Below are 26,512 nucleotides of genomic sequence, written 5' to 3'. Positions count from 1 at the left end.
CGCACACTGAATACATATGCGCCGATTTTTCGAGATCATTTCGGTACATATGCCGCAAGTTACATAATTCTACTAAAGATATTCGTAAACTAGCTTACCTAAGAGTTGTTCGACCTCAGCTTGAATACGCTGCATCCTGTCTGGTCTCCCCATCAGAAATATTTTATCGAAAAACTTGAATCGATTCAGAATAGAGCTGTGCGTTTCATTTCACGTTGTTATGACTGTAACGAAAGCATAACACAAATAAAACTTGACCTCTCACTACAGCCTTTCCATGGTGGTCGTAATATAGCCCTGCTATCATTATTTCCTAAATACGTCCATAATACAGCGCCATCAGTTCCGCCTCTTGAAACACCGGATTACAGGTCACAACTGTTGCACAATCGAATCAATTTCATGCGTATCTACGGAAAGACTAATTCATTTAACTACTATGCTCTTCCAAGAACCACTCGCCCTTGGAATGACCTTCCTAACACGATAGGTCCTGAAAGTGACCAAGAAAATTTCCGGCTTCTTCTGGAAACGCATTTTTAAACTCTACATAAGCTAACACATTATTTTTGTCATTGCCTTTCCCGTTATTAATGTGCGACTATGCTATAAATGCTGTTTTGTTATAGCCTAATTATGTCCCGCTCGCTCTGTAATTCTATTGATTATATCTTACTGCGTGAAATTTTCTTGTTGAATGAGCTGTCGCGTTCTCAAGCGTTCCTTGTACGTATTGTAATAATATATTACTGTGTGTTAGCGCATTTTTTAACCTGTATTCTTACAGCGAAGATGTATGTGGCTAGTTTCCAGCGGATCGATCTCCGTAGACCGAAAACCGTGGGCCGATCCCGAAGATAGTGCTATACCGGGCCGACCCGCGGCGGAGGTGAAGCAGGCTTCAAGCAGTCCGCCAACTTGCAAAAATAAAAGTTTGATATCTTGGGTCCAAATAGAAACCGTATCATATATTAAGCTGATAAAACAAGATACTACACTTTGACCCGCGTCAGCCATGTCTTAAAGCCCCTTAAACTTCGTAAAGTACTGCCACGCTTTGAAGAATGCCGCCTCCTCCTCGCGCGCTCTGGCCGAGGCCGACGCCGCGTTGCTATTGGCCTAATAGCATCACGTGGGCCATCGCGCCGAGCGTCAGCGCCATTTTTGCTCGAGAAGCGTCTACGGAGTGGCGAGGAGCGCATGTTGGCGCCGTTTTCTACGCTCGAGCAGTGTAGGCGTCGCCACGGTCGAGGAGGGAGCGCGAAAGAGAGGAGAAACGAGGAGGAATGAAGGCGGAGGAGGAGAGTGCCGCTACTTTATGAAGTTCAGGGGGATTTATCATGTCTACGTTCGCACCGCACTCTCTTTGTCGACGTTCGAAGTGTTTGCCTGTCTCCTTTCCTTTCCGTCCGCTCTCCCGGGATGTGGCGGTCCCGTCAAAACGACACGCGTGTCGTTTCCGGCTCCTCGGGGCGGCGGTGCTGTCATCCAAGCGAACGTATATATATATATATATATATATATATATATATATATATATATATATATATATATATATATATATATATATATATATATATATATATATATATATATATATATATATAACACAGTATATGAGTCCGTACTTATGTTTAAAATTCTTTGTCACCTCTGTGTCGTATGCTAAGCAGCTTCGCCGGTCATCCACCTTGACAGAGTGGGATGGCTCATGATATTTTGCATAGGTATTTACATATGTATTCTAATTATTGTATATGTAATAATATTTAATTGCACTCTCCCCTCTTACACGGTGCCTCTAGAGGCCTGTAAGCTAGGTATGTTTAAGTAAACGAAAATAAATAAAAGTATTAAATGGACTATTAAAATGACAATATATTGGGTCTAGCTATATGTATACGGTCATTGCGACAGATGCCTCACAGTGTAGAGAAAAATCTGGAATTGACATTTTCTCTCCTGCCCTAGGCTGGTGTTGCAAATGGGTCACAAGCCCCGAGGGTTGCGTTGGCCTGGCGGCCTGGGGCACAGCTGGAAGCATCCGAAGGTCCTGGCAAAGCATGAGTCGACTGCTAACAGAACAACTTGTTTATTCTAGCATCGCAAAAGAGCGGCCTGTCAGGTCGACCGACGTGGAGAGACGGGAGACCACGTTACTCGACGGAAGAAATCGGAGCCTCTCTCTTGGCGTCCGGGGGCTGCTGCTTTTATACTCTCGGAGTCGAGGGCAAGAAGGAACGGCTCGGGATGAGGCGCACGTGACGGTGGCGCACGGATACGTTGAGACTAGAAGTGACGCATCCGACGGGCCGGCGCCGGTCAGACCTCCTCGCTTCACAGTTGGGGAGCTCCTCTCCCCGGCTGTCGCACTTTGACAAGCGTGTGCACCAACATGCACACACACACACACGCACACACGAAGACACGTGGCATTGAAACATGCCTGGACGCGCATGGCAGGAGGCGTTGCGGCAGCGCTGAACGGGCCAAAATATCCGCCGCTTTGAACGAAGCCCCGGCGTCCGTTGCATCCGCGCCGGCTATACCACGCGTCGGAGGCGAAACGTAACACTGGTAATTCTCAATCAGGATTCTGGATTGCTTATCCGTATTTCTGGCTGAATTTCTAGCTGTAGTGTTAGCCCTACGCAAACAAAATTCATCAATAGCGACGGCAGTCATAATAATGTGTTCTTTATATTTATGTTCATCGCTCACAACAAATAGTGGAATTAACCTTCTGCGTACATTTCATTTTCTAGTGCCTGCCCACATAAATTTATTTAGATTACTTTTGGTGCCAGGACATAAGGGATTATTCGTGAACGAAATGGCTGACAGTCACGCGAGAGCGACCCTCAATGGCCCTGTGCTATCATTACTTCCTACATATGCTTACCTAACTAACGCTAGATTCAGGAAATATGCAATTGCTCCAGCCTTTTTGAACCCAGCTACAACTAATTTTTCAGAATATCGGCACCTCCTATTCACTGGGCACAAAAATTCCTTTCACACCAGAAAAAACTATCCCTGTTTATAACGTTTACACCACAGAAAACCTGAAGTAATCTTTATCCGATTACGTTGTCGAACACCAGTATGGCGCCCTTCCCCTTGTCGAGAATATGAGACTGGTGGTCAATTTACAGCGAAGCTGTATAAGGCTAGGACATGTCCGTCGTACGCGAACAACCCGCGAAGTAGCACGTTGGCGGCCTTCGGCGCAACCGCGTGAATGCACTCTTGCCACTGCTCACATGTTCGTCGTCGTCTCCTTCCACAGCTGGCTCCGTTGTAATTGAGTGCTTAAGGTGATATGAGCCATTCATCGGCAAGAGGAAACTATCGTCGTCATCATCATCAACTACCATCATCAGCAATATATATATTTTTTTAAATTTAATTGACCTTTGCAATTTTAGTATTAACAGCATCTTCCTGATACCATCCAAATATTGGCCAATCGTCCACCGAGGGTACGCGCCATCGTGGAAGGCAATCCAATCCAGTACAGCAACGCTTGAGGCAACAACAGCAACAAGCCTAGAGTGGGCCCTCTCAGTAGTGGACGTCCTCTGCATGCCTGGAGAGTGCGGAGTCCAGCGACTGAGGAAGCAACCATGAGGTCCATGTGAGTTCGCTAGCTTCGCGCATACTCATGATTTGCATGTAGACTGGGCCGTATGTTGATTTCCGTGCAGAGGCTGCCTCACTGTGCCACACGCGGCTCGCTGTCCAAAAAGGGAAGAACCTAACGATTCGAGACCCATATGGGATGCTCAAGCCGCGTGTCACAGTTCGCGAGGAAGCACCTTCAGTTCCCCGGCCGTATACTTGTGGAGTCAAAACAAAGGTTGCGCCAGCCGGTGCCCAATGCAGAGAGTAATGCTTCTGAGCTGTCAGAATACATTCCAGTCTACATATTTTGCTTTTTGATAGCTATAGATAACAATCGCTTTGAGTTTTAATGATAACCAATAAAATTTGTACCTGTGTACCTAAGTTCAATCATCGCCTCAAAGCCTGCAACGCAAAGTCCCCAAGATCACACAGCAAGAGTTTCCAAACAAATATCGTATAGGAAAATTGTGAGGAACTGTTCTGCTTCTCGGACTTAGGGTGTTGTTTAGTGCCCCTGGTAAAATGGCGTTGGTACTGCTTCATAACGCTCGTCGGGCCGTCGGCACCTGGAAACAATATTATCCCGCTTCCTTCTTTTTGTTAAATTATATGGACGAATTTCTGCACCCCTCGGCGTCGGCGTCGCCGTGAGATTCCATATAACGCTCATGTGCGATAAGATCGCGGTAGCGCGCGAAGGGACGCATCCGAGGGCGAGCCGAGAAGGAAGGTGGCCTGTTGCGACAGCGCCTTCTCGGGCACACGAGGGAGGAAAGTGGGGAGGGTGCGCACGTTAGAAAGTGGTAGGAGTCGCGCGTATTTGCTTATACTCCAACCGCGGCTGCGCATGGCGCGGACGCACGCTAGTCTCGCACCCAGACTAACCGAACGCATACTCTCGCACCCGGGTTGCCCGGTCGACCGGCGCCGTTTTGTACTGGGCTGCCAAAGTGTGTTCGCCGGCGACCAGTAGACATGGCAAGCGCCAGCTCTAGGGCTCCAAAGTGCGGAAATGTGCCCGTTCACACGGATCCAAAGTAGAAGAAGTCATCTGGGTATCATTGCGTCGTGTTTGGATGCCAAAAGAACCAGCGGAAAAGGAGCAGGTTGCTTAGCGCTGTTTGCGAAGAGCACAACACACGTAGGGAATCGTGCCGGTGCGGTGTTTTCATCCTGCACCGATTTCCATCCGCAACGAAGGATGCCAAGCTGCGCCACCGGTGGATAGCTGCAGTGAATAGGAAGAACTACCGACCCAGTGAAAATGCACGAGTGAGTATTCGATCTGTGTATATTTTGGTGCCACGTTCAACTTTGCGCCCTACAAACGTAATACGTGTAACACGCAGGTTTGCTCCGAGCACTTTCTGGGCAACAAGCTTACAGAGCAGTATCACGCGCCGGTGCTTCGCCTTGGCTATAACAAAAAGGCAAGCCTTTTCGTGTTTTCATTCAGGCAGAGCTCCCGACGGTTAAGCGGAACAGTTGAGTTTGCGGTTAGCCATACTTGCAGCTGGTGCACGGAATGACCATTATACCCGTGTCACACGGGCGTTTGGAAGGCCTTCCAACCGATAGTCAGTTGACTCAAAGGTCAAGTTCGAGCTGTCACACGGGCCGTTTCGAAGGCCGCCGAGTCAATGGTCTATCGAGTCAACGCAGCACCTTACAACTCTATCGAAATCTCGATGGCCTTTGAGCAACGGAAGCGGAAACAGCGCGAACATGCCTTCTCGTTCACATTGTGCTCGTACTCACGGTTAGAAAGAACAAATCAAACCAAATGCTTTTAAAATACTATATATGAGTGTTATTCATTATTCAATAAACTGTTTTTGCCACTTGACATGTGCGAACACACACCAGAACGGCAGCCGCATCGAGTGGCGAAAACGTTGCCGCAGTTTCGTTACTCAACAACTTAAAAACTAAACATATATGTATGGCAATGTATAAACATATTCTTTTTAAATGTATAAACAAATATAAAAGAAATTATAGTGCTTTTAAATGGTTTTAATGTTGTTTAACTTTTCGTGACATGAAAACGAAAATAAAGATCCGCAGCGCCACACAATTGTGCGAGAAACGCCTGAACTACTCAACGGCCTTTCAAAAGTGCCGTGTAGCAGCGTGACAACTCCTTTGAGTCGATAGAGTTGTGGCGTTTCAAAGGCCGTTGACTGGAAGGCCTTCCAAATGTTCCCGTGTGACACAGGTATTAAGCGTGAACGACAAGTTGTAGGCCTTGCTGGTGAGCGTTATTGCTAATGAAAGTAAACCGAAGTCTGCTCGTCACGTAGCATGCGTCCACAAAAACGTAAACGACGACTATTCGTCGCCGAAGGTGTTCTTGCAGCGCATCTACCTTTACGAGCTGGTGTTGCAGGTGTCATTCGTAACGAATTCATTTGAGCCTCCTGAGCTATAAACTGCGTGCGGGCTGTTATGCGGGGCAAAGCGCAAAATATTTCCGTTCATATGGCGAGGAAAATAAGGTGCTTAATTATTCTTGTATTTTGTAACAAAATTTTGATCGTTCTCACTAGTTTTTTTTTTACTGTTTTCTTTTCTAAGGGAGCGCCAACAGTCCGATGGCCTCGCACAAGCGAAACAGGTCTGATACCAGGTAGCTGCAGTTGGTGGGGCTAATTTCTTGGAATGCAGGTGCGGTTGTTGTCTTGTACCAAAGGGGTCCTGATGATGCAGCTTTAAGTAGGGATGGTAATTTTACGTGCCCTGTCATAATTTGTGCAACTGTACAACACCTGCATCTGTCATGCTCGCCCTGTTATACGGGCTTTGACTGCACATGTCATCATCATCATCATCATCAGCCTGGTTACGCCCACTGCAGGGCAAAGGCCTCTCCCATATTTCTCCAACAACCCCGGTCATGTACTAATTGTGGCCATGCCGTCCCTGCAAATTTCTTAATCTCATCCGCCCACCTAACTTTCTGCCGTCCCCTGCTACGCTTCCCTTCCCTTGGAATCCAGTCCGTAACCCTTAATGACCATCGGTTGTCTTCCCTCCTCATTACATGTCCTGCCCATGCCCATTTCTTTTTCTTGATTTCAACTAAGATGTCATTAACTCGCGTTTGTTCCCTCACCCAATCTGCTCTTTTCTTATCCCTTAACGTTACACCTATCATTCTTCTTTCTATAGCTCGTTGTGTCGTCCTCAATTTGAGTAGAACCCTTTTCGTAAGCCTCCAGGTTTCTGCCCCGTAGGTGAGTACTGGTAAGACGCAGCTATATATACACTTTTATCTTGAGGGATAATGGCAACCTGCTCTTCATGATCTGAGAATGCCTGCCAAACGCACCCCAGCCCATTCTTATTCTTCTGATTATTTCTGTCTCATGATCCGGATCCGCAGTCTCTACCTGCCATAAGTAGATGTATTCCCTTACGACTTCCAGTGCCTCGCTGCCTATTGTAAACTGTTGTTCTCTTCCGAGACTGTTAAACATTACTTTAGTTTTCTGCAGAATAATTTTTAGACCCACTCTTCTGCTTTGCCTCTCCAGGTCAGTGAGCATGCATTGCAGTTGGTCCCCTGAGTTACTAAGCAAGGCAATATCATCAGCGAATCGCAAGTTACTAAGGTATTCTCCATTAACTTTTATCCCCATTTCTTCCCAATCCAGGTCTCTGAATACCTCCTGTAAACACGCTGTGAATAGCATTGGAGAGATCGTATCTCCCTGCACATGTAGTTGAACATTATAACTACTGTAGTACCTCATTTTCCAATGAGTGCAGGTTTAGCATCATATGCTGCTTGTTCGAGTGCTGTAGGCTTTTGTTCTGAATGTTGTACTCTTAAGTGGTTGCACGATACAATTGGCCTGGTGTATTTTCTATTTCACTTTGAGAGGACTTTATATCTTCGCAACAGTGATGGCATGGGAAAAAACTACAGCCCTTCTTACTATAACATCTATTTTGTTTTCAATGTGCAGGTGGTGAAGGACAGGCGTCTGCTAACCAGGCAGTCAAACGACCTCGCCAGTTGGTTGCCAAATGCGGCCAACCCAGTAGAGACCATGACAAACAAGACCAAACTGAAAGTGCTGATGACAGTGTTCTGCGTGCTTTAATAATATATGGCACCAACACAGTGGTGTAAATTCCTTCACAGGTTACATGCCAAAAAGCTCACACGTGTTCTAGCATATAGCGCGCGGTTTGTACAAACGTAATAGCATACCTACCCGATGTATTCGCTTCTGCAGTCTGCACAGCACTCAGTGTGGCCCTTGCGGACTTGCATGAGGTCTTGAAGTTTGATTGAATCCAGACAGCTAAAATGACAGGTTAGAAAAAACGCGAAACACGCCTTCCGCCCAGCTAAAAAGCCCAAGTTTCGCTTTCGCGCCGGGTCGCATCTCCCGGCGTGGCAGCCCAGGCCTGCTACTTCGCGGCGCTTGGGATAGATGGCGCGACCGGCGCTCATCAATATGGCGGCGCCCTTTGAATTCACGGTGTTCTGGTGTATAGACCCACGGAGGAAGGAAACTAAGGAGAGGCCCTGACGTCACTTTTTGTGAAGCAAAAGTGAAGCCGGAAGTTGACGTTGCTCATGGCGATGCTCCGCCTTTTGTGCCACCCTCCTCTCTTGTTTACATCTTTCGCGAAACCACGCCGCGCGCGCGCGCTCGTGCAACATCCGGCAGAGCACGGTGCAGGTAACACAGCGCAACAAGACACGGTGACTAACGCAAACCCGCCCCCAGAGCGCCTTTGCCACGGCACGAAACCTACCAGAGCAACACGTGTGAGCGCTCAAAATCAGAACAACGCCGCCATTGTGGCCCAAAAGGCGTGGCCATACAGCAAAAAAAATTTTAAAAGCAGCAAAAAAATGAGAACCTACTACGTCATTTCCGCCACACTTTTCTCCCAGCGCGCGGAGTGGGTAGGGCCTCTCCTTAGTTTCCTTCCTCATCTGCGGTGGGTTCGAAGGCTAGCCGACCATGAGATCGCTGATGGCTTCGTGCGCGCTGCGTTCTTGCGCGTCCGGTCGGCGTTGAAGCGAGAGCCAGCACGAAGGGGAATCCGCTCGCCGCTGCTGCCGCTCTTCGTCACACCAGCGTTCCGACAGCGAGTGTCCACTGTCATCGAGCGGAATGAAATATGGAATGACCTACCCCGTTCACTTAAACTAACGGCATCTTTGAATGTATTCAAACATATGAGTTAAGATGCTTCATTTCTTATTGTAGATAGTTTCATGTCCTGTAACATGTTCTCTGTATAACTGTGCTTTTTGATATACGTACTTTTTTGTTTGTTTTCTCTTACTAATGTATTGCATTACGCGCATTCATTTGTTTTTCTTGTACTTTTTTTTATATTTGCTGCTTTAACCCACGTTTTGTATACATATTTTTTTTCTTTTTAGAACCGAGGGTCCCGTTGCAGTCATTGACTTTGGGACCCTCGTCTGCATACTATTTGTTGTTTACTAATTGTTTTTTGAATGACGAATAAACTGAAACTGAGATGTTCAGCGTTTGCCCGTGTGCGCGAGGTACCACGCTTGTTACCCTAGTTAGCAAGGGAACGGTTACAGCAGTTTGTACAGCTAATAAAACTATACTTAGTGCGTAGAGCTGTCTCGTAATTTGCTATCGCAATCAACGCTTCGCCTTTCGGCTGGAACAGCGACTTTTTTTTCACGCACGCAGCTGCGACGTAGTCAAGCTGTCGTTCCACATCGTAGTGCTGGTGACGATGGCGGCGCCACTGTTCCTCTTGTGGACCGCGTGGCGCTTGCTGACGGGTCTGGCGGCGCTGCCGCCCCACGTGTACCAGGTGGGCGACGACATGGTGTTCCACTTGTGCCAGAGGCTCACCATCATGCTGGTAGAGGGCGTCGTCGGCATCAAGGTGCGAACAGGCGGCGCGATCAAGACATCCAGATTGCTTGTCAGTCGCTTTATTGTGACGAGCTCGTCACCATTCGGTCGCCTGCCTCGGCTGCTATATCTGTAGCCTGGTCCAACACGCAGCGGGCAACGAATAACGGTCCGGCGCTGCGTGACCGCTTAGATCCTGTGCGCGCTTATGCAGAGCTGTTGGTTTACCAAAGGGGAAGAAAATTTACGTTGCGCCACAGCGACTTTATGTAGATAGATAGATAGATAGATAGATAGATAGATAGATAGATAGATAGATAGATAGATAGATAGATAGATAGATAGATAGATAGATAGATAGATAGATAGATAGATAGATAGATAGATAGATAGATAGATAGATAGATAGATAGATAGATAGATAGATAGATAGATAGATAGATAGATAGATAGATAGATAGATAGATAGATAGATAGATAGATAGACAGACAGACAGACAGACAGACAGACAGACAGACAGACAGACAGACAGACAGACAGACAGACAGATAGATAGATAGATAGATAGATAGATAGATAGATAGATAGATAGGTAGGTATGTAGATAGATAGATAGATAGATAGATAGATAGATAGATAGATAGATAGATAGATAGATAGATAGATAGATAGATAGATAGATAGATAGATAGATAGATAGATAGATAGATAGATAGATAGATAGATAGATTTTACATAACTTTTTGTAAGTTTTCCTGACTCTCATTCGTAATTATATAGAGGAGCAGGTAATTAATTCCCATGTAGTTTTCTCTACTGCACTGTCTGTTGCCTTCGCATATTTAATAAACGTCAAGCCACCCTGTGCACCGGATTTTTCTCGCCCACCTGGCACATTGTCACTCGTGGAGCATTTTGTTCTTTCCCGGATTCCGCCGCCTAATGGTGCCAATACGCTTACGTTGCTGTGTCCGCAGGTCCTGTTTCACGGAGACATCGGAGACATTGTGCAGAGGAAAGAGCGGGCGTTCTACATCGTCAACCACCAAAGTTCTTGTAAGTACACAGAAAGGGACGCTGAACAACGCTGATAGAAGTTACCGCGTTTTACCTGCTGTAAGATGTAACAATGTAATGGCAATGTTGACGGCTGGATATAACTGTCGCATAAATTATTTGCATCTAGTCGACCATTCAATTCAGGAACACAAGGGAACAGACTGAATCGATTTTGGACTGACAAGATATTCTTTGAAAGCTCTCTTTGTATTAATTTGTTGGCCAATTATTCGTTTCCGGTGACAGAAAAAAGGGCCCAACTTTCCTTTCTGGAATTTCGCCCCGGATACGTTAGCACAGGTACGTCAACGGGACGTGATGAATTGCAAAGCACGCACGCACGCACGCACGCACACGCACGCACGCACACGCACACACACACACGCACGCACGCACATCTGAGCTATCGTGGCGCAGGAAATGTCCTCGAAGCGTTACCATAAATCATGTGTTTCTTCATATTGCAGTATAGTCTTCTTTTACTGATAAACAATGCAGCAGGCCCTAGTATAGAAGCTTCCAAAATTCATGGCGTCCCGGTGACTTGACGCGGCAACTTCGGGGCCACCCGCCTTCCCTTTCACGTAATTTGCGACTCAGCCAACCTTCTCTTGCGGTAAAAGGGGCCACTTTTGCTTTCCAAGAAGTGTAGCTTGCAGCTTAATATTGTACTTACTGTCCATTTAAAAATATGGTGTCAAAGCGTATGGGGTTTGTTGTTAACTTACACCCGAGCGTTATTCTATTTCGAGCGCCCCGATAAGACATGAGTTGAAGAAGATATACTGATGACTTGTGCATATCAAATTTTGCTTTGTGTCTTTATTAAACGACCGTTGTCCTTTCGCAGTGCTTTAAATGTTGTTTCGGCGCTCAACAACAAGAACCGCTTCAGGGGGCCTTGCAAGGTATCCTAAAATGACCGTCACCAGGCCCCATCGACAAGCAGTTTGTAAAGCTCTGCCTGGCTAGCTCCTATTGCATGATTTTTTTTCCTAATCTGCTTTTTTAGAGGTGATAGGTGAAATTTAAACAGTACGTCGCCGAGATTCCAGGAGGCGAGCTTCACTGCCAACGTAGACACTCTCTCCTTTTGCCTCGACTAGCATCCGTGAACGACATCCCTTCCATACCGTCTCCCATACCGGAGCTGAGGGACCGGATTGCATCACGTTTATTTACGTCACGAGCCCCGTCTCCCTTTCTTTATCGCTTCTTCTTTTTTTTTCTTGATTTTTGCAGCGCGCCGCACTTCCAGTGGCGTTTCCGAGCGTTCCGCACTGGAGGATTTACCGGTCACGTGCGCTATTGGTGACGTTGCGGACAGTGCGTCTGACGTAGAGGTGTTTATGCCTGTGACCTTGACCCTCTGGGAGAAATTTCAGCTGTCTTCGTGCCGTGCAGTGGTGTGATACTTCGCAGAAACGATCTTCAGCACGTCATCTACTCAGCGCGCTTGTCTGTTCGCAAGGCCCCTAATAGTAGAAAACAACCGTTTAATTCGAACCATTTTCTTTTCGAGTCAAGCCAAGTGTTGTCGTGTATCTGGTATCTGGCTTCTAACGTGAAGCAAACAGTTAAAAGAAAAAAAACAGCGGTTTATATAGTCATTTCCACATAAGTTCTTCCCAAATTACATTAAAAGGTTTGTGTTTCAAAGGAAAATTTGCAGAACAGCATGATTGACCATAACATCATCATGTCTCTTGAGAAGCTGGTTTGCATCAAAGGCCGGGCGCCCTTGCATTAGGTCTGAGGTTGCGCATCGAATAGTGCGAGGGTCAACGCTGGGGCTATTCTGCTTTGCTGAAGTCGTTACTAAGGTGATATTCCTGAAAACCTAAGATTGAAAGCTCTCCAAACGCAATTTGTATTCAAGAACATTTACCCACCCGTAGGAACGCGTAAGACTGTGGTATGTATCGGTACTGGCGTTTGCATATCAGTACAACGTAGCGTATCGCACATGCGCTACATCTTACTCAATACTGCCAAAACAATGGAACAAACAAAACAGTAAACGGTGTCTGCTTGACAATGGCCTTGCCACTTCCTCTACAAAAGCACTTCTGCAGTGTACATGCAAAAACATTATTGTCATCCTCGAATTAGTGAATGACACCCGGGGCACCACACAAGTACACAGCCTCTACTCAGGCAAACAAAATTTGGGCATCATTCCGACCACAGGAAAACTTCGCGTCGTCAGACGGTTAGGTACCGCGTTGACTAGAGGTGAAGGAACTCGGCTTGCCTGAACTTGAACAGCTGTTCTCCTAAGTGACCTTATATTATCACCCTTAGTTTGAGAAATCTGAGGTACGTTGCTTTATTTGATTGCCTGAATTGTTCTGCAATGTTGCGGAAGCGCTACAGAGCGTAGCTAGCGCTGTAGTAGACGAGACTTTCAAACCGATCTCGCCGCCATGGTGGCCGCACGGTTCATGTTGCGCCAGCCAATCAGGCTTGCTCATTTACCTGACGCCATTCGGTTTCGCGTGCTTGTGAAAAATTTTTTCTGCACGGATCGTTCTTTGTGTCACTGGTTTCAGGCAGACACCTGAACGTCTAGGCAAAGTTCACGGGTGATTCTGATATCGCTGCTCAGCCAAAGATGAGCATTTCAAATGTAACATTTTAGCTTGGAACAACTAGCAGCTATTTTCCAGTTAGCGTAGCATTTACATCAGAAGGAGCAAAGTCTTTAAGCTGTGAGCGGACTCCAGCTGGCCTTCATTCAAGGGTGAAGGGCGGGCGCACTCCGTTTTTGTGGGTGGAGCTTGCATGTAATTATCAGGGTCTCACACATTATAGCCGCATGCAAATTTCGATAGACGCACATACCTTGCGGCATTGGGCATGTGTCGCTGGCCCATACATACATATATTATTATTTATTTATTTTCAGTACTGCCACTCTCAAATGATTGCATAGCAGGTGGGCATTGCAACGACAATCATATATATATATATATATATATATATATATATATATATATATATATATATATATATATATATATATATATATATATATATATATATATATATATATATATATATATAGCCTCAAAGTCTTTGGGGCACCTACGCCGTAACCTCGGAAATTCCCTCTGACAATATTCGAAAACTAGCTTACCTTCCTTTTGTTCGCCCACGACTTGGATTTGCTTCCTCCATTTCGCCTCCCTATCATAACAACATGGTCACCATATTAGAATCCATCCAAAATAGCACAGCACGGTTCATCTCAAGAACCTATCACCACCATTCATGCGTCACTCACATTAAAACTGTTCTTTCTCACCAATCTATAGGCACACGCCGTGACGTCGCTCTACTAACGTTAAGTCACAAGTACGCGTATGTGCACCCCGATCGACCATGTTCATTTCACCTCGATGTCCCATCCCACACGTCCAAAAGATTGCACAATAATTTCAGTTTTACACGGATCTTTGGTGACACTTTAGCTTTCACTTCATCAGCACTTGTACGAGCCATCAGATTATGGAATAACCTGCCAAACAACAACGTTTCTATGTCTAACCCTGATGCATTCCATCACCAACTCAGTGCAAATTTCACTTGAAGCCGTATTTTAGCACGTCCAAGTTCATATTTTTGATGTTATCCTTTTACGCATTCCGCTGCCCTTTTTGCTATTTTTTGTTTGCCTTACTCGTGCTATATCGCGCTTTGATGGATTGCGCACCGATCCATGCGTCATGCGCTTTTCGTTTTTTTTTTATCACGTGCTTTAACATGCGCCCACATTTCTTCTTGTTATTCCGCATCGCTTGGTCTTCGGTACTGCGATTGTGTGTTCAAATTTTATTTATCGTGCATTTTACTTTGTTTTCTTTTTATTACTTACTTTGGTTGTGCATACGCTGTCTTTGACGCTGTTTGACACTGACCATGTTTTGACACTGTTTTCAACACTTTCTTTGTTTTTTGTATGCACTGCATTTTGACGCCTCCTTACCCAATGCACCCTACGAACCTGTGAGGTATTCCAAATAAATAAATAAGTATATGTACGTAGACAGACAGACCCACAGTATATGCATGTCGCAAGTGCCACGATCGTTCGGTGTGTGTGTGAAAACATTTATTGGAATGAGGTCCGGAGGCTCGACTTCTTAAGTCAAGGCGGGCCGCTCCCACGTTGGCACTGTCAGGCCAAGCATTTCAGCGACATCATGGACCCTCTGGACGGCCCTTAGTTGGCCCTGAAACAATGGGCTTTGTATCCTTTTCTCCCACTGTGTCCATTCTTCAACGAGGTTGGGGAGAGTCTCGGGGCACCCCGCCAGCATATGCCTGATTCCAATGATGCCATTACAATCGTTGCAGTCCATCCTAATCTCCCTCTCTGGATATATTTTATTAATGGTGTGCGGTGTGGGATATGTACCGGTGCAGAACACTCATATATGATTTATAACAACCACTCTCTACCAAACTGAGCATGCGTCGCATTACGTGGATGACAACTAGTGTTTCGACCGCTCAATTTTTTCTCTCCCTTGCGACATTATTCGTCACGAGAGCGAAGCGTGGTCATTATTTCGAAGAAAAGGGAGGTGTGTAACTGTGCGGGTCCTAGAAACACCTCACTTATTTACAATATTCGTTCATACGACGCAGTCGACTGGATCGCCGTGAGCTTGCTGGCCGAACGCACGGGTTGTACGGGCAACCTGCGGTACATAGTGAAGCAGACCATCCAGTCACTGCCGCTGCTGGGGTTTTATTTCCACCAGGTGAGTGAAATGACGGTCCCCAGACGAACGTCATCGCAAGGTAGATGTCGCGCTATTTTAGGTGAAGCGCGTAGTTTGCACGCTCCTCGCCTACACGTGTTGAGCGCGGTGTTTCGAGTACGTAGCCCTTTGCGCGGCTTGTGGCGCGATGAAGTTGTTATCACGCGGCGTACGTTACAATGCACGTTTGTTTCACGTTTGGTTCAACATGAGGGGCGAGAGAAGAAGCCGCCCCGGAGAAGCTTGACTGGGCTCCCACCCCCTTTGACATGAGCAGCAGGGAAACACGTGATTCTTGACAGTCAAAATAAGAGGATCCCGCGAGTAGACATGTAGAACCACGCCGTCTCATTATACAGAAGACCAGTATAACTAATGATATGGTGCAGGTAAAGTAAAAAAAATAACGGTAATAATAAAGAAAGAAGAAATACAATCGCATAGTCAAAGCCAGTAACACATGTAAAAGCGATACATGTGACATTTGAACAATATTGCTGAAATAATTCAAAGGAGTCTTTTGCTAGGCTTGCAAGTCAAATTCCAATAACTCGTGGAACGGGTAAAAAGCATGGGATGCTCATGCACGTTCTGGCAACCTTTGTAGAACTATAGTCCGGAGGCGGCGCCATGATTTCTTTGCCTCTATCTATCTGTCTGTGTGTGTGTGCATGTGTGGAGGGGGGCGAGATGCGGTGCAGAGCATGATTCGTTATTAAGGTGAAAACCTTATATGCCCTGAGAAGCGAAAAATCCAGCGTCCATCCGGTGTTAACATTTGATGGGACCAAAATCCACCTGACTTAGGAATGACGTCACGTTCCCGGCGCTGGAGCTGCTGCGGCTCACACTCGAAATCCCACGATGAACAGCCACGCCGTCGGAGAGCCGCCGTGGCCCACATCCGAAAAACAGACCTGGTCCACTCCCAAAATTGGATTAAGATGGAATAAAGGGTAATAAAGGGTAATAAAGTGGATTAAGGTGAACTGAAGTGGATTAAGGTGGATTGCGGTGGATTAATGTTGGGACAAAGTAGAGCAAGTTGGACTTAGGTGGACTAAGGTAGAGTTTTAATCTAACGTGGTAACTTAGAGAAGTCATTATGCCTTCGCATTCGAATAACGTAAGGATACTTAAGTGACTATCAGTTTTTTTCCGTCGAGGTGCAGGAGAGCACTCCATCTCTTGGCGCTCCTTAGCGGTAGGAGGGTGGAGAAGGGGAACTGAGGAGATGGGCGGGGTTAGAAAATATGGAAATATTTGGGGGTGCCGGCCACACTTCGTCTGACTCTCCATTGGAGCCGTACCTGCGAACGTCCACGTATTCTTTCATCCCAAAACGGGAACTGAACAGCCATTCTCTTCAGTTATGTGGCGCTTTCTTTACAGGCTAATAAATTTTGAATTCATATGCATTGACGCTCGCTTTTGCTTATGATATCTAGATAACATACGCACATGGATAAATTACACGGGCAGTCAGTCAGCTGAAAAACAAAACGAACGGGACGCATGAAGCGTGCTTCTCCACACTAGGGCTTTCACTGAGGTGAAGCCAGCTTTGGGTAGAGCTTTATTATGAAGAAGTACTCGCCACGGTGAAAGAGCATTTCTTACATTATGGTACTCACACATACTTTCGAAGTTTGCGAAGCTCTGCCACACGCTTGTCGCACGTATAAGGATACAACTTAGCGAGTACGAGGGTTGAGAAACGATACTAAAGTTGATCTCGAAATCCCTGACCTGTCGTCATCGGAACTGTCGTGACGTCATGTCACAGAGTGAAATTCTTTAATGTTTTATAGCAATAAGGCCAACTGCGATGACGTTTCCCATAAAAAGAAACAACAAGAGAGTCGCCCATGGTTCCCGCTGTACTCGCGTAGGGCAGCCGCATCGACCACAGGAACGGAACGAGCCGTTGTACCATGACGTCATGCGGTATCCGCCCGATGGGTTCCGAAGCCGAAACTGCATGGGGCCGAATTTTACAAAGGTTTTCTTTCGGAAATACTCTTTGTCATTCGCCGGCCGCTTTGGCTAAATATGTGCCCAGCATCAGTCCTGTGTTAAGAATGGCCTGCTGAGGTGCAAGTTTTGCTAGTCAGGTGCGAGAGCGGCGTCGACCTTTCCTGGAAAGACACCGTCATCCTCTACCCAAACGGCACCACTAAGTCTACTGTGTGCGGAGGACAATACGCTGTGTCCACAACTCTTCGTCGCGGGATTGCCGAGATGAGTTCGACGAACCAGGCTTTGTGACTGAACACGCCACCGCCGATCTGGTCTGTCACGAGCGGGGGAGCTCCCGGGGGAACGTATTTGGCTGCAACGTCCCACGCGCCTTTCAAGACGCAAGACAATGAAGAACCGGCGGCCACGCTGCAGGGGTCAGCTCGGGGAATAAGATAATAAGAATAAGATGTGAATAAGATGCCTTTCCTGACGTAAGCCCCGAGTTCTACGAAGATCGTCTGACCACGGTGGGGACCGTGAAACCTGTGCGGAAGTGTGTGTGTCTAAGCTCTCCGGCTAAAGGGCGGCTCGTCTACGATGACTGGTCGAACGTTTCCCTCACCTAGGGATCGAGGGAGGACCGAGTGTTTATAAACCGCTGTTGTGCGGCTGCTCAGGGTACTTTCTCTCGCAGTCATGTTAGACTGATGAACTGCAACGTCCTTATGTAGATACTGTAAATAAACCCTTATTCCTCATTCTCGATGAGAAGCAGTCCTTCCCTTCAACAACGTCCTCAGCGTGTATAAGTTGGACGACGGCATGGGCCAGCTACCATCTAATTCATGCCCGACTCCAATCTTGACAACAGGTTACGAGCGGTGGGATTGACCTCCCAAACATTACGCCTGGTTGAAATCTTCCCTTAAATACAATTCTATAGCACAAGATGTTTCTGTGAATCTGGGCCCTGGTTCGCAGAAACAAGTAATGCAGTAAGTTACACAGGATGCCATTACTTCCTTGCCACTACTTCGGCAAAATTTAAACCGTCTGGACCTCTATTCGACGCAAGAAAATTTCCTGTCAGAAGCGTCACGTTAGTTCTTTTAGGAGCTAGGCGCGCAGACATGGACATCTCTTGAGGTTCATAGCAAGTAGCGCTTTTAGCAGTTGTTCATGCGCGTCGACGGTAACAAAGACGTCAGTGATTTCGCCAAACCGCCTGCATATAGCGCACACTTCCGGTTTCATTTTTGTGTAGGGTTGACCAAGGAAGTTAGAATACTCGGATCGTACGTGACATATCGCATATGCCAGGGCGCCATCACATATACATTTAATGTGAACCCGCTATAGTCTCCACGATGTGAAGTTAGTCCGTATCGTAGGGCACTGAAAAAAATGCTTGGAACTGAACATTTCCTCGAGGTTTGGACCTTTCAAGTATTGTAAGAGCTTCTGCGTCCACGTTTTATGCGAGCTTAGTAAAGGTATACCTAATTTACGCGGTCACTTCAACTCGTTATCGCTTTTTTTTATTTTTGTTTTTTGAACCGCAGACCGATTGGGGAATGTGGCAATTATGTGGCAACCGAACGTCGTTTGGTTGTTCACAGTTGCTGTTTATGCGGGTAGGCACTAAGAACTTCTTTTAACGCATTCTTCCGATTGTTTACCCGCATGGCAACTTCCAGATGCCTTATTTTTCATGTTTCACTGACTTCTTCATGCGGAATTTCTTTCGGCCATGCTCAGCACTGTACTACGCGTCACCCTGGCTCTTCTTTCAAATAACCCTATCGTTTCCATTCATAGTGAACTGAGAGTGAGAGAAAACAGAAAAAAATAACACAATTTTTGAATATTGATTCACATTCATAAGGTTCTTGTAGATGACGTATGTCATCAGCCGTTTTTCAGTCTTCCTATGCATGCTTTCGTTTTCTACAAAAAAAAAAAAGAAGAAAGTGTCACGATCGACGTCCCGAGGAGATTCTTGAATAACTGAGTGGTTCTAGGAACGCGTGACCAACGGAATTTTGGGAGCCACTGGACCCTAACCTATCATATAATATTCGTTGCGTAGTTTTCCTAAGCCACGTACTATGTCATTTACCCTGCCTAAGCGCCAGTGCGAAGGAAACAACGAAGCTTCTAAATAGCGATAAATTTCGTGGTTTCGTGATAAATTTGGTGGAAATTTTACGAAACACCTTAGAAATAATCGAACATGTATAGGGATGCAGTTTTTGTGTGTGTGTGTGTGTGTGTGTGTGTGTGTGTGAAGCTGTGGTAATTTTTCTTTTAACACTGCAGAAGAGTTCCTTTCATCGCTTCTTACTCCGAACATTGATGGCAAATTTATCTTTTGCAAACTTTTAGGGAACAGTGGATATATATAGACGTAGACAGATCCATTCCTGACGTTGCAGTTTTTCTTTTTGCCATTGCGGAGAGTTCATTACTTTTCTGCTTATTTCCTGTTTCTTACAAAGATTAATGGCAATATTTTTTTTGTCTTTCTTACGCTGTGCCTGGGCAGCACGGCTGCATCTACATCAACCGGAAGCAGCTAAACCACTTCAAGATGAAGCAAGGTCTCTACTACCTCCAGAACAAGCAAATATCGGTAACATATACTTTCATGGTTGGCACGGACTCCGAGCACAACATATATATATATATATATATATATATATATATATATATATATATATATATATATAGACCTTGGGTTGAGTCAGACTCATCTAAACAAAGCCCGGAGCGATTAAACTTTCTGAATAAACGAAACGTGACACATAACGGTAACTGTGTAGGCGCCTGCTATTGGTTTCGTGTGCCTCTTTCCGTGATAACTTGATTCGCACGAAAGGAACAAATTTCGCAATTCGGGATGCTGCAGCCTGAGTCCATAAGAGTGTGGATAGCAGCAGCTATTTATTTATTTATTTATTTATTTATTTATTTATTTATTTATTTATTTATTTATTTATTCAGTTTACCCTACAGGCTCGGAGGAGCATTGAGTAGGGGGGGTTACAGAAAAATGACAAATAATTAACGCAAAGAAGGGAACCGCATAGTAAGAGAAACAAATACGTTTGTACATTGGAAAAAAAAGAACACTGTTAAACATTGGAAAAATACATACAAATTCAAGGAAATACAATGGAAAACAAAGTCCAAAAACAATACAAAGGCGAATACAATACAAAGTCGTACAAAAAAGTCAAAGGAACATGTGAAGTTCCAAATGTTCACGAAATTTCGCAGGATCTTTTATTGAGACAATGTTATTTGGAAGGCTATTCCATAGTGCGATGGCGCGCGGTAATGCAGAGTTATATATAGTTATAACAGAGCTATAATGCAGAGTTATATAGGTATATGCAGAGCTATATATATTATTTTGAAGCTTACGTGATATCTTTTAACTTCCCAGCGTGAGTTTCGAAAGAGTTCTGTTCACAAAAAAATGGCATATTTTAGAGCGCGATATGTATATATTTACGTCAATTCTTTCAGTTGTGCGCGTGTCCTGGGGTTGATGTAGCTCACAGCATTGTGATGTCTCATATAATGCAGTGTTTCCGGATTGTAAAGATGCTGCTGCATTTTTTTTTTCAGGATCACATTTTTCATTAATTTCAACAGAAAAGAAGGGAAAGGGAAAAGAGACCCCGTATAAAAATGTCCCTTAAAGTAGTTGCCTTAATTCAAAGTGATTCTTTTCTTAGTCAACAAAATCCATTCAGGTCAATTCAGCGCTCCTCAATTTCATGATTGCAGCGTTTCCCATGTATGTAGGGGACGTCCAGATACGAAGCTATATAGCCCTCTCTAGATGTCAATTTGATGGAATTTACCGTTGTAAGCATGGTTACAGTTACAGATGCATGGAATAATGTGCCAGATAATGGACACGGGTACGCAGAACACTGTTCCATATAACAGTGACTGTGATCACTGGAACGCCGTTCTAAGTATCGATTTCCACGTAAACGGTTCAAATATGTGGAACGCTGCAACAGGGGCTGCACCTTACATTTTGCCGTATTACGTGGAACGCCGATCCGTTTCGGGTAAGCGAAAAGAAATATTTTCAAAAACATCTTCATCTAGAGCTGGGACCTAAGTGGAACGAAATGAATTAAGAGCGCGGCAGTGGAGCCGTAAGTCAACGAACCCTCCTCTTGGATCAGCGCTCAGTCGAAGGGGCGCAGGGCTCAGATGGTGGCCGTTGGCGCTTCATTAGTGGCAGCTATGCGGCATCTCTGAAGCGACGCCCCGCGGGCTTGAAGTTCGCATTCACTGGTTCTTGATGGCTGATAAGACAACTCGCCATGCCTAACAGATCGCTAAACGCTTCCCGAAATTCCCCACCTAAGGCAACAACGCACCGGTACTAGCGAGTAATGAAGTGTCCGCTAATATATTCGGCACCCTTTCCGTTCCGCGGGGCCACTGCGCGTGGCCGAGTTAGTTCGCTTGTGCGGATCGATCATTCGGCGAGGATGCCGTAGCGGTCCGAAACCCTAACCATCTCGTTGCGTGCTGGAGAATTTCGCTGGCTTATACTGGTGAAAACGCGGGGGAATGCTATGCATATATGACGAATTACAACCGCATGTCATAAATATACGCGAACCGCCGTGGTTGCCTAGGGGCTATGGTGTTGGGCTGCTAAGCACGAGGTCGCGGGATCGAATCCCGGCCACGGCGGCCGCATTTCGATAGGGACGAAATGCGAAAACACATGTGCACTTAGATTTAGGTGCGTTTCAAAGAGCCCCAGGTATTCCAAGTTTTCCGGAGTTCCCCACTACGGCGTGCCTCGTAATCGGAAAGTTGTTTTCGCACGTGAAACCCCATAATTTAATTTAATAAATATATGCCTCAATAAACCTGGAGACTATGAATTCGCGAATATTTTCGTCCGTATGCACCGCTTGTCGTCTGACCAGTCACGCTTGACAATTTTTGTCTGATTGGTCGACGCTTATTGTTCTCACTGACTGCTGCATCGCAAGAGGTGTTCTGGGAACGTGGGTCAAATCAGCACCGGGAGGTCGAATTCACAAAGCATCTCATTCGTAAGAATAGACTGACATTTACAGACCACCTTCGCTAATTGTATACTCGCCTTCGCTAATAATACGCTTCATAATGATATATAATATAAAGATGTATTAATTATTTGCCCGCGTTCTCTACAGTTCGTATTAATGGGGAGCGGCCAATCAGAGTAGCGAATACATATTATTAGCGAAGGTGATTGGTCAGTGTCGAACTGTTCTTACGGATAAATCCGTCACGAATTTGGCCCCCAGGGGGAAACTCGCAAAGCCTTTTGTTCGCAAGAAATAGACAGTTTTAGTATAGCGTACGCTATACCATTGCGTACGCTAAAAAATAGCGGATCGTCACTGCGCATGCGCTGAACGCTAAACGAAATAGCGGGTATAGCCGGCGTACGCAACGCAAACGAGTTAGCGTTAGCATTTTTGCGGGGTTTGCGGAGCTTGCGGGAAACATGGCGGCGGTCCCGGCTGCCCGCTTTGAATTGAATTTGGCGTTGCTTTTGTAAAATGCACTTCGTTCGTAGCAAATGACTGTGTAAACGGCCTTCGCTTAGTCTCAGGCCGCTTCGACGACAGAGTATTATGGATAACGTCGTGGTGTTTTCGAGATCGCTTCTCGTTTCGAACGAGTCGAAGCCTAACTAAAGAAACATTCGAGATGTCAGCGCCACCTGTCGCTAAAAGCGCGAAATAGCCGCAACGACGGCATATGGCCTCTGAGATCCGAAGATAACGCCGGCCAACTAAAATTGTAGAAAACGTGCGCTGCTTAGCGTACGCTATATGATAGCGTGTAGCGTACGCTATAGTTGCGGACGCTAAACTAAAGCTGTCTATTATTTATCGCCAGCCGACCGCATCAACTTTTTTTTTCTACACGCGAGCTCACATCGTTGCCGTTTTGGAGAAGACAAAAATAAACAAAGCCTGAATTTCATCCAAACAGTCTTGCGCAGTCCGAGATCTTTCTTTAGAGTGCCCGCAGCGTCTATAGTGAGATGCGATTATCTTTGCGAAGCAAGACAATAAAAGGTAGTTGATGGTGCGCATGCGCATTCGTCTCTTGCTTCACAGTCGAGCGTGGTGCTGTTCCCGGAAGGAAACCGGTTCATCCCCGGTAAAATGGACGTCATCAAGAAAAGTACAGAGTTCGCCATTAGCCAAGGTAAATATGTCGGGCCAGTTTTCCTCTCAATTTAAAGGGATTCTAAATAAATTGAGGCAGTGTCCATTATTTGGGAATGTTCATCGTCTTGAATGCGATTAACATTCAAGTGTTGGTGCGCATGTAAGTTGGTTTACAGAAAGAAGTGTACGACCCATGAATGAGGCTTGTACCACGGCCAAGTCCGCTGCCGTAACCCCAGGTAAGCGGTAATTGGATCGCGAGCGCCAATTTCTCCCCTGGTGCTTGGTGGGCCAACTTAGAGAAAAAAAAACAGAAAAAAAGCCTGCTTTCACGGCAGCGGTTCTGTTGATGCGCGATGGTGGTGGTGGTGGTAAAAACTTTAATTCGTCAACTGAAAATGATTTATGAGATCAGATGTGGGAAGTCATGATGGCTTCGTGAGGTGGCCGTCAGACCGTGTCTTACGGCGACTTCTAAAGCCCAGGTCACGGCCCGCAGTTGAACCGTGGGTTCCGAGCTGGTCACCGCAGCCTCCCTCTGCTCTCGGTTGGATAGCTGCCATGCGGCTCTAGGTTTGAGCTCAGGGCATCCGTGCAAAATGTGTGCTAAATCGGGTTTGTCGGCCTCGCAAAGCGTACTTTCGGGGGAGTGTATCCCTGGGTCGACTATGGATAGTTTGTACGGGTTGGGGAAAGTGTGTGTTCGGAGTTGCCTCCACGTCACCTGCTGGTTTTTGGTTAAGGAATTGTCAGGGGGTGGGTATTCGAGTCTTTCGTTTTTATAGTATTGCGTGATTTCGTGGTAGGTTATCATGCGCGCTTTTGCTCCTCGCAAGATCGGTTGGCTCACTGCCCGGTTGAGGAGTCCTCGGGCAAAATTGTGAGCCGCCTCGTTCCCGGGATGGGACGAGTGCGCAGAGATCCAGATGATTTTGAACTGGCGGGGCGTGAAATGTACTTTCTTTAGAATTTGTTGCGCCGGTTCGTGGGTTTTGCCTTTGGCAAAATTACGCAGTGACGTCTTGGGGTTGCAGAAAATTATTTTGGCTGCGGCAATTGTGATAGCTATTGCTATCGCGCCTTCTTCCGCTTCTTCCGCCTGCCTTCCAAAAATGGTGACCACGGTGATTGGTTTGAGGTCGTTTCATACTACCCCTGCGGAGAAAGCGTCGCGTTCTCCGAGTTCAGCTACGTCTACGTAGACCGCCTCCTCGTGGTTTGCGTAGTGTTTCAGTGCTTTGTCCCGGGGCTGTCTGCGTTTAGTGTGATAATCCGGGGGCATGTTTTTGGGATTGGGTCGACCTTGAGGCGACTGAAGATGTCTCTGGGTATGGGCCCGACGAGTGCTCTCATACGGGATGTTTAATTTCCTTAGGATGTGTCTTCCCGCATGTGTCTTGGTTAATCTTTCGTATTGGGCCGTTCTGAGTGCTTCAACTAGTTCGTCGAGCGTGTTGTGGACGCCCATTTCCAGGAGTCTCTCGGTGGATGTGTATCTCGGCAGGTGGAGCGCCGCCTTGTAGGTTTGTCTTACGAGGCAGTTTACCTTTTCCTTCTCCGCTTTATACAGGTTGAGATATGGGAGGGAGCACACGAAACGGCTGAGCACGAAAGCCTGCATTAGACGCCTAAGATCCACTTCCTTCATCCCAAAGTGTTTGTTGGCGATGCGTCGGATCAAACGGTTGGTTTGGTTCACGTATGCCGTAAGTTTGTTGATAGTCACTGTGTTTTTGCCGTTGCTTTGTAGGTGCATACAGTAAGGATTGGGAGGTCAATCCCACCGCTCGTAACCCGTCGTCAAGGTTGGAGTAGGGCATGAATTAGATGGTTGCTGGACCATGCCGTCGTCCAACTTATCCACGCTGAGGACGTTGTTAAAGGGAAGGACTGCTTCTCCTCGAGAACGAGCAATATGGGTTTATTTACAGTATCTACATAAGGACGTTGCAGTTCATCAATCTAGCATGACTGCGAGAGAAAGTACACTGAGCAGCCGCACAACAATGGTTTATAAACACTCGGTCCTCCCTCGATCCCTAGGTGAGGGAAATGTTCGACCAGTCATCGTAGACGAGCCGCCTTTTAGCGGGAGGGCTTACACACACACACTTCCGCACAGGTTTCACGGTCCCCACCGTGGTCAGACGATCTTCATAGAACTCGGGGCTTACGTCAGGAAAGGCGCATCTTATTCCCCGAGCTGATCCCTGCAGCGTGGCTGCCGGTTCTTCATTGTCTTGCGTCTTGAAAGGCGCGTGGGACGTTGCCGCCAAATACGTTCCCTCGGGAACTCCCCCGCTTGCGGTAGACCAGATCGGCGGTGGCGTGTTCAGTCACAAGCCTAGTTCGTCGAACACATCTCGGCAATCCCGCGACGCAGAGTGGCGGACGCGACGTATTGGCCTTGGTACACAGTAGACTTAGTGACGCCCTTTGGCTTTCCAGGAAAAGTCGACGCCGCTGTCGCACCTGGCTGGCAAAACTTGCACCTCAGCTGACCGTTCTTAACAATACCTAGTTCCGGATCGTTTGGACCTCGGGAACTAGGGTGTCGTCCATATATATTTCTATAGGGACTGATGTTTTTGTGTGGCCTCGTGGATTGTATCTCATGACAAGAAGTTCAGATCCTTGCGGGGAGCACGATAATCCTATCTTTCTGGCGTGTTCTGAGACTACGTCTGCTCCAGTTTGCATTAGGTGCTCGATCTCTCCGTCGTTCCCTTCGGTTACCCAGGGTGTAATGCCGTCTGCGTATAGGGAATGCGATAGGTTTGGTATTCCTTCGAGCAGCTGTGCCATGGATATGAGCGTGACATTGAAAAGGAGGCGTGTGAGTACCAATCCTGGCGGCGTTCCTCTGCTTCCCAGTGTGAAGGGGTCGGATGTGAGTGACCCGAAGCGTATCTCCGCCTTCCTAGCGTATAGGAAGGCTTTGAAGTAGGTGTGGGTTCGCTCGCCTACTCCTAGATTTGAAAGGGCTTCCGTGATAGCCTCGTGCTTGAC

The 26,512-nt window shown here is 46.5% G+C and overlaps 1 protein-coding gene and 1 pseudogene across 1 annotated transcript in view; one reads left to right on the top strand and one right to left on the bottom strand.

The window, feature by feature from the left end:
- Positions 1-835: 835 nt before the first annotated feature.
- On the bottom strand, positions 836-1,017 carry LOC135907834 (U2 spliceosomal RNA; annotated as a pseudogene).
- Positions 1,018-3,406: 2,389 nt separating this feature from the next.
- The window catches only part of LOC135907799 (1-acyl-sn-glycerol-3-phosphate acyltransferase epsilon-like), a 106,667-nt gene continuing 83,561 nt past the window's right edge, over positions 3,407-26,512 (top strand). Inside the window, exons 1-6 of the mRNA XM_065439544.1 lie at positions 3,407-3,637; positions 9,327-9,528; positions 10,476-10,554; positions 15,211-15,326; positions 19,834-19,920; positions 23,450-23,540. Of these exons, the coding sequence (XP_065295616.1) occupies positions 3,627-3,637; positions 9,327-9,528; positions 10,476-10,554; positions 15,211-15,326; positions 19,834-19,920; positions 23,450-23,540 (586 nt within the window). The 5' untranslated portion in view covers positions 3,407-3,626. The remainder of the gene's footprint in view (positions 3,638-9,326; positions 9,529-10,475; positions 10,555-15,210; positions 15,327-19,833; positions 19,921-23,449; positions 23,541-26,512) is intronic.

The sequence above is a fragment of the Dermacentor albipictus genome, chromosome 6 (assembly GCF_038994185.2).
Source record: "Dermacentor albipictus isolate Rhodes 1998 colony chromosome 6, USDA_Dalb.pri_finalv2, whole genome shotgun sequence".
Taxonomy (NCBI): Eukaryota; Metazoa; Arthropoda; class Arachnida; order Ixodida; family Ixodidae; genus Dermacentor; species Dermacentor albipictus.
This window is presented reverse-complemented; position numbering and strand designations above follow the sequence as displayed.